The sequence below is a fragment of the Cavia porcellus genome, unplaced genomic scaffold (genome assembly GCF_034190915.1).
Source record: "Cavia porcellus strain 051 isolate PalLab524CR breed Dunkin Hartley unplaced genomic scaffold, mCavPor4.1 scaffold_18, whole genome shotgun sequence".
Taxonomy (NCBI): Eukaryota; Metazoa; Chordata; class Mammalia; order Rodentia; family Caviidae; genus Cavia; species Cavia porcellus.
This window is the reverse complement of record NW_026947501.1, coordinates 28930468-28939374: the sequence shown is the minus strand read 5'-3', so window position 1 is coordinate 28939374 and position 8907 is coordinate 28930468. Positions and strand designations below refer to the sequence as shown.

General features: G+C 43.0%; 1 protein-coding gene across 2 annotated transcripts in view; it reads left to right on the top strand.

The window, feature by feature from the left end:
* Positions 1-8162: 8162 nt before the first annotated feature.
* The window catches only part of Tacr1 (tachykinin receptor 1), a 154352-nt gene continuing 153607 nt past the window's right edge, over positions 8163-8907 (top strand). Inside the window, exon 1 of one of the 2 annotated variants that reach the window (NM_001172861.1) lies at positions 8163-8585. In NM_001172861.1, the coding sequence (NP_001166332.1) occupies positions 8197-8585 (389 nt within the window). In that variant the 5' untranslated portion in view covers positions 8163-8196. The remainder of the gene's footprint in view (positions 8586-8907) is intronic. The other variant, NM_001172862.1, reaches the window with a different exon arrangement.

The following is an 8907-nucleotide window of genomic DNA, read 5'->3' as shown; positions in this document are numbered from 1 at the left end:
GAGCCTCCGAGGCTGCTGCTATCTATCCACCATGTTCTTCCGGACTCAAAACAAGGAATTATTGCCCTTCACTTTCCAAATACCAGGAAACACTACTTCCCTGCAGTACCGTGCCCACAGCCCACCAATCAGCCTTTCAAATAGAAGGCCTCTGCCCCAGGTAGAGAGATGCTGAACACTATAAGCTGTGAGCAGTGTGGAATTTGCTGGCAGTGGGCCATGGATCACATACCTAGAGACACGGGGTAGGAGGAAAACATTAAACAAACTGGACCAGAGCAGGTGCTCTCCTATTGTTTCCCCCAAATACTTCAAAGATCTGAGACAGCATGAAATCCTGCCCACCATCCACCATCCCACACAAGCACAGGAGGCCCTTGGCCATGCCTTGGGACCAAGTTCCATGGGTTGGAAAGCAGAGCTCTTAAGATGGGAACCAGAGAAGGGCAAAGATCTGAGGACAAAGGTACAGAAAGTGGTACCTGGGTCAGGGAGCTTCTGGTAATAAATTGGGTTGAAAGCCTCTGAAGGGAAAGTACAGAGACGAGCATGGAATTTGAACCACATAGTCAACTACAGTCACGGCTACATCCTCATTTCCCTAGTACTGATATTCTGTATTAGTCAGCTTTATTGTTGCTGAGACCAAATTCCTTACACAACAGTTTAAAGGAGAAGGAGTTTATTTGGCTCATAGTGTTAGTGGGTTCAGTCCATAGTTGGCTGGCTCAAATGCAGAAACATCATGGTGAAAGAAAAAATTGAAAGCTTCTCAATTCATAGTATCTAAGAAGCAGATACAAAAATGAGACTGAAGCAAAAACACATCCTTCTAGTTCATACCCTTAGTGACCCATGTCTTTTGACCAGTGCCCATCTCCCATTCGCTATGAACTACTCAGTAAATTAGTGCACTCACAAGTAGAGTACCCCTTTGATTCAATCACCTTCCAAAAACTTCACCTGTGAACACATGAGACTCTGAGGGAACATTTTATATCAAAACTATAACAATACCTGTATTGAGTCAATAATTGACTTAAAGGATCAAATATAAGAAATATTTTTAAATACAAAGCAGAAATATATATACAAAAAATGTAGGAAGGAAATGTTAAAGAAAGTTACAGAACTGCTTTAAGATTTAAAAAATCTAACTAGAAGTCATGGTACAGAAAAAAAGATTTGACATCAACATTCTGCCACAGAAGGTTAGAATGGAGATAAAAAGTTTCACAAGCAGTTCTTTCACTCTGTTGTACACTCTGACATTTTCTATTCTATACTATTTTATTTTTATAAAATGCTACTCATCATCAAGGGGTCAGGAATAGCTTTTAAACCATTTAGAAAATGGATCCAGGAAACTCAGTGTGGTGTCAATAAAAGTTTTGAAAGGAGAGAACAGAACTGATAGAGAAGAGATTTAAAAAATACAAGGAGAAGTTTTATCTGAGATGGAGAAAGGACCCACCTATTCTCGTACTGGATTTAAAATAAAACCTTTCCAAAACTTCATTGCTGATAAGGCTGAACCCAAGTACTTGTTAAAAACTCCGATTGCTGAGCCCTAGACCAAAACTACTAAATCATAATTTTCAGGGGAACATAACATATTCTTTTATCTGGCACCTCAAGAAAGTTTTATCATCTGAGAAATTTTTAAAAACTCAAACTTTTAAACTTTCTTTAATGTGCATACAAACCACTAGAGTCTTGTTAAAATGCAGATTCTAGCTGAGTACTTCTCAATCTTTATCTCTCATCCAAGAATGTGCATTTCCAACTTCTGGTGATATAATGCTGTTGACTCAAAGACCAGAACTAACATTATTTTTGGCTATAGTTAAAGATAATCCCTGATTCACCTCCCCTCCCTGGTAAGCGGTGGCAGTGTGGCAGACTGCGGCCTTTCCAGGAGAGAACCACCAGCAGTTCCTGAGATCCGCGCCATGTTGGAATTTAGGGTGCTGGGAAACCAAACAACCAGCCTGCCTCCCTGCTAAGCAATAGTGAACCTACTGATGCAGGGCCTAGAGTCAAACATCTCACTTCCCCCAACCACCTTCTGTCCCCACCGTTAGCAGATGGGACCCAGAAATCTGAGCATCTCCTGGGAGGCTGACCATAGTAAATAAGGGGGACTTCCTTCTACCATCTCTTTGAAGGCAAATATTTTTATTACTGTTTTGCTCTATTCTGATTAATGGTACTGCTCAATACTCTGTTTTGATAAGTTCTATAATGTTCTGTATTTCATCTCATTTTGATATACGTGATTGAAAGAACAACTATTATAAAGATAACAAAATATACTGTGATACCTATTACTGTTATCCCAGTAACCTGTTGTGAAGTTCTGTACCAATTTCACTGTACGATCTTAGTTGGCTTTATTCTGTCTTGTTCTGTTCTTTCAAAATAAAATTAAAAAAAAAAATAATCCCGGTTTAATTTTTTGTACCACTAATTTAAAAATGACCAATTAAGGAAAAAGTGCATATACTCCAATCTTATTTATAAAGATAGGTGTGAAATCTTTAAATAAAACTGAAAACTGAATGTAGCAATATAACAGAGGATTGGTATAGTCTGATCAAACGGAATGTCTGTTAAGACTGCAGGCGGGTCAGTATTCAGATTAGTGCTGAGAAGTCTATCCACTTAATTCTTGTGTCAATAAATCACAATACTACACAATCAACAGATCCTGAAAATGACATTTAAAAATAAATGACAAGGCATTTCTACTGATACTACAAAGTAAAAAGCAAAGAGGAACACTATTTAAGCATAAATGATTGTTCAGCAAATTTAATATTTAATATGGTAAACACTAAAACCATCTTAAATTTAAAGCCATGTCAAAATATCAGTTATCATTATTATTTATTTTACTAGTCTTGGAAGGTAAAGGAAATTCAATGAGACAAATAATAATCATATGATTGAAAACTAAAGAGAGTCAAATTTAAAAATACCAGAATAAATAATAATTTAGTAACATTGCTAGGATGCAAATTCACATGTACATATAGACAGATGTCAACAGCTGTTCTTTAGCACTAAGAAAGAAAACTTTCATTTATAATATAAATAAAACTATAAAATGTAATGAAATAAATATAAGCAAAGGGTGAGATAGATCTATTTGTGCTTGAACAAAAACCTTAATATCAAAACTGTCAATTTAGTCAAAATTAACAAATAAATTCCAAGTATTTGCAATTAGAATAGTATTTGGAATACTAGTGTAGCTTTTTTTTTTGGAGTTTTACAATTTGAACTTAAAATACTCAAGTTTACACATGAAATAAATAAAAGCACATAATGAGTTAGACTTGCCTTACCAAATATCAGATTTGTTATTCCTCTATTAGGACAATCAATCACATGTTGAATAATGAATTAATCCCAAATCTTGGTGCAATTCACACAATGAAAATTCATCTCTTGCTCATGACTTGATGCATGTCCATAATGATTTGGCAGAAGCTTGTGTTACACTGTCATTGGGAACTGAAGGTGATAAAGATCTGTCATCTTGTAGCTACATCATCTAGAACATGAGAAACTGGCAAGGAAGAGAGAATATGTGGAAAATCTTTCTGTCTCTGTCTTTCTTTCTTGCCCAACTTTCACCCTCCATTTTTAAACTTCAGGCTAAAAGGGAAAAACATCATCTATAATATGGCCTAAATCAATCACATGCCTCTGCCTAATTGGAGATGGGGGGGTTAATTAGGGAACCATATGAAATATCTGGCATTGGTATAAGAATAGACAAAACGCACTAGTAGGTTGACTAGAAATAATAAATATTAAATTTCAATAAAGTGGTACCTAGATTCAAGAACTTAGCTCTCCCCACAAATCCGGTTGCATGAGCAAATTCAATGTGGGACGAATTCTGTGACCAGAATTGTAGAAAGAATGAAATTTGTGAACTGAGATACCACTGCATTTAATCACATATATTTGAAAATTTAATCTATAACAGGATAGTGCCCTAATTCACTAGGAAAATGAATAGAGCTTTTAAAAGTAGCTAACCATATGAGAGAAAATAAGAATGAACATCTTTGATTTACTTTTAATAATATAAAATAATCATCTGCCAATGAATTAAAGATTTTAATGTAAAAAATACTAAATTAAACATTTCTGAGACAATCAAAGGTATTGTGAAAAAAACCTAGGATTTGTGGAGACAGTTTTAAAATCAAGACTGGAAGACCCAAATGCGTTAAAGCAAATATAACTGCATACAAGTTGCATATGTGGCAGACACATAAACTTAGGAGAGAACTAGTAGCATTAGAAAACATATTTTAAATATTCTTGACAGGAAAAGTGTTTATATTTATAATTCAAAGAACATTTACCAAAAAAAAAAGAAAAACAGCAATCTGACAGAAAAGAGGGAGGCATGAAATGCAAATAGAAAATTTATAGAAAGAAAAATCCAAATATCAAAAGAAAAAAAGAAATGAAAAAAAGAAAGAAACTTTTAAAATCAAATTCTCTAGTAGTTAGGAAAATGCAAAATGTACCCCGTGTAATGGCAAAGTTATGTTTTATAGTTACTAGTCTCAGAAAACTTAAAAGACTTGTAATGCCTCTTACTAGAGTAGACAATAGGAAAAGAGTAATTTAATTGCTGGTGAAATGTAAGTGCTACATTCTTTTCAAAAAGCAATCTGGATATGTTAAAATATAAATACAAACATGCAGCATATATATCTCTGTGTATGATTATGAATATTATAAATACTAAATGTCATTTATAATATAAATATTATTTGTATTACAAATTACCCAGTAATTTCACTTGAAATCTATTCCATGAGAAGACTGTCTGGAGTTATACCTCAGACATAAGAGTATTGCCTCGCCTGCATGAGGACCTGGATCTGAAAGCTGATACCTCTAAAAAAGAGGGGTGAGAGAAAGAAAAAAAGAGTTTGAAGATATAAAGAGTTTATTTTAGCATTGTCTAGTGGCAAAAACTGAAAATTGAATTATTTTGGATATAGAAATGAATTATGGTGCATCTATACAATAGTAATAATAATAATAACAAATAATAATATAGTTATTGAAAAGAATGAGTTAAACTTGTACCTTTTAATTCAGAAGCATTTGAACAAATTATGGAGTGAAAACAACAAAATATAGACAACCATTACAGTCATATTTGCATTTACAGTCAGGGGTATTATGTGTGTTTGTGTGCTGTCCAGCTAGCAAGAGCCTGGACAAATGAGCAACGATTTATACTACTTTGGCAACAGGATTTACTTTGAGACAGGTGAGCCTGTATTATGTATGTGTCAAGGAGGGAATTCAGGGAAAGGGAGCCAAGAACGAAAAGGGCAAGGAAAAATACCAGCTCTTGAAGGACAATACCACGTATAGGACAACATCTATGCATTTGTGCAAAGTTATCCCTAGGCAGGAAAGAAAGGCACTGTTCTTACAAGGGGAGATACTAGAGGAGAGACCCCTGCCCATAGCGTATGTGTGAATCAGACACTTCCGCTGCTCTAGGGCTGAGGTTTTCTGTCTAAGTGTGAACTCATCCTGTGCATGCTTTGTCCTAAGGCCTAAGTACCCACCAGTGGTGTGCCACAGACCTTAAGCAGGAAAGATAGCAACCCATGCTGGCCTCACCAAAGCATCAGGGCCGAGAGTGGGGCCTTGAAAGCCAGAGTGAGGGATAGATACGGGCGTTACCCTACTTAAGGCTGAGTGACACAGTTTGATTTCTAAAACCACTGCCTGGAATATTCTTTTCCCTCTATGATGTGTTTTCAGTCCCAGCTCATCCTTCGGCTTCTCCATGGATAGCCTTCTACACGAAACAAGGTTAAAAGCTAACGTGAATGCCCTCCAGCCTGATTGCCCACGCCTCTACGTACCGAGGCTTCTTGCATCCTAGCACTTTTCTTGCCTTGATATTTCTGCCTGTTACTTGCCTTTAACCCCTCCCTCTGACTTTCCTCTCTCCAGCCCAGCGAACTTCTGGAAGTAGCCAGAAGTCAGAGGTGGAGGCCGCCTCCCTAAATCTGAGGGCACAGCGCGCTTCTCTCCAGCTGAACTTTCTCTGCAGCATTCAGAGATTTTAGGGATGCCTGGGAGGCCCGAGCACTCCGATAAATGCTGAAACTCAGTCTCCCACAAAACCAGAGTGAACCAGCAGATTATCAGTCCTAGTGAGGGGATCCGACTTCAGTCTGACCTGACGTCTGGAGAGTAAGTTTAAAGCGCACCCGCCAGCCTCGCGCGTACCCCGCGCTCTCTCGGGAGGGTGGGGGCGTGAGCCAAGCCCAGCAGCCGCGCAGGTGGGCGCGGTCCACCCCTGCCTGCCTTGCACGGTTCCGGGTCTCGGGCGCAGAGGGAATGGGATCAGTACGCTGGAGGTCTTCGGAGGACTCCAACAGTTCGATTCCCCGGTGGGAGCACTCAGTCCGGAACGCGTCCCCGAGTTCGGCCTGGCTCAGCTTCTCCAAAATCGGTCACAATAACCGGCGAATCTTTCCCCACTCCTCGCAGTGCCCGGCCCCAGCTCGTCTCTGAGCTGGGAGACAGACGGAGCCTCAAAGTCCATCAGGGGCGGGAGGCGCGGAAGTGGGGGGAGAAGGCGGGCGGACCTGCGCTCCGGTCCCTCCGCAAGCCTGGAGGGCGCAAGGGTGAGGCGCCCCAGCCGTCACCTCCGGCTCTGGTCCTCTGGCCCGGGGAGCGCGGAGGAGGGAGGAGGAGGAGGCTGCCGGGCCCCCACGCAGTGAGCGCCAGTCCGCAGTGTTTGTTGGCCAGGAGCCCAGGACCGCGCGTCTGGGCGACAGGCTGGCTGGTGCGTGGCTCCTTCGCTCACCGAGCTTCCCCGGGAGCCCAGGGAGGCCTCCGGTGCCTACAGCCAAGGATCCTCCGGAGGGCTCAGGTGGAGGGCTCAGCGCACAGCCAGGTCACAGGTTAGCTGGGGAAAGTGCTCCAAAACCTAACGTCTATCAGCGCTCCCAGGGGGATCAGCCTGCCGAGAAAACCAGCTAGGTGCGGGGTTGTGGGGTCCTGAACAGGACCTCAGGAAAGTTGTTCTGCGGACACTTGAAACCAGCCTTCGCCGTTCCTCTCTGCTCACAGCAACCGAGTGAACCGGGCGTGCAGCGCTGGCGCTGCGCCCTCACACTTGCCCCACTCCCACCGTCCCTGGCAGGAGCTTCTGCAGAGCTGTCGCAGGGCTCCCGGCTGCCTCCTTGGAAGTTAACCGCGCTCCACCCCAGCCGTTTCCCAAATTCTCAACACCGCCACCCTAGCAGTCCTGGTGCAACTGGGATTTCAGCTGCGGACCCCATCTGGCTCAATTACTCCCAGGCCACCTACTGCCCTCTTGCGGAATGCTGAGGCGTCGGGTTTGCAGAGGCTCACAGCAGGTAGCAAGCAGCAAAAGGCGTGGTGGCTGCGGCTGTGAAGTGACACAGCTGCCAACAGCTGGCGCAGCTGCTGCGCAAGGGTTCTGGCGAGTACGCAGCCCAGGTACTGCCCCTTCCCAGTGACGTCTCTGCAGCGGGTTATAAAAGCCTCGTGAGCATCCTGCAGAGGTTGTGCTAACTCCGAAGCTGAGCAGGACCCAACCAAGAGGCGCCTGCGACGCTGCAGGCAGCGTGTGGACAGAGGCTTCTGTGAAAGCGAAGAAAGAAAATCTCCAGCTGAACGCGAGGCTCCGGAATCCTGGCCACAGAATCAGAACTTTCAAAGGTAGCGCTGTGACGGGCCCTTCTTGTCTACCTAAGTCCTCCTGCAGCCTAGTGCTTTGCCTTTTCCGCCGCAGGAAGGAGAACTGGCAGTTGCTAACAGAAGCCGGTACAGAAAAGCTGGTTCCCTTCTTTCTAGAACAGGGAACCGGTGAGACTACTTTGCGCCTTTCAGTTTAATGCAGACTACAAGCTGTTTCCAGACTGTGAACTCAAATGCTTCCCAAAACTGAAAAGTGGAGGAATTCAGAGCCACAAAAGTCCAGCGAACAGAGCATCTAGAAGCCTGTATCCCGTCTGCTTGCAAGAAGAGTTTTGTCCCTACCAGAGACTTCTTCCCACCTGTCTGGCTCAAGCAGGATCCTGAGCCTCAGGTGTCTGCCTCAGATCCTGGCTGCAGAGCGGGCCTGTGTGCAGAAGTGAGGGCTTTGCGCTCACCTGCGAAATGGATAACGTCCTCCCTGTGGACTCAGACCTCTTTCCAAATATCTCAACCAACACTTCAGAACCCAACCAATTCGTGCAGCCAGCCTGGCAAATCGTCCTTTGGGCAGCTGCCTACACGGTCATTGTGGTGACCTCTGTGGTGGGAAACGTGGTGGTGATGTGGATCATCTTAGCCCACAAGAGAATGAGGACGGTGACCAACTATTTTCTGGTGAACCTGGCCTTCGCAGAGGCCTCCATGGCTGCGTTCAATACAGTAGTGAACTTCACCTACGCTGTCCACAATGAGTGGTACTACGGCCTGTTCTATTGCAAGTTCCACAACTTCTTCCCCATCGCTGCGGTCTTTGCCAGTATCTACTCCATGACAGCTGTGGCCTTTGATAGGTGAGCTTGCCCTTGCTGGAAGTGAGAAGTGTCCAGAAAGGGCCATGGCATTGCTATGGAAGTTTGGGGCTGCACTGTGCATGGTGGGAGGAGAAGACTGACCACACAGTAGCCTGGGGCTTTCACTGGCTGCCAGCTAGTCCTCAGCTTGGTTTCCTTTTCAGTCTCCCTTTTGTCATACAATTACTTTTTTTTTAACTTTCCACTCTTTATTCAATCATTCATCTCCCTGACCCTATCCTTCCATCTCCTGTTTTGTTCTTTTCCAGATATTCCTTCTTTCCTTTCTTAAAGCCCAGAAGGGATCCTCAGTACTTAGTCA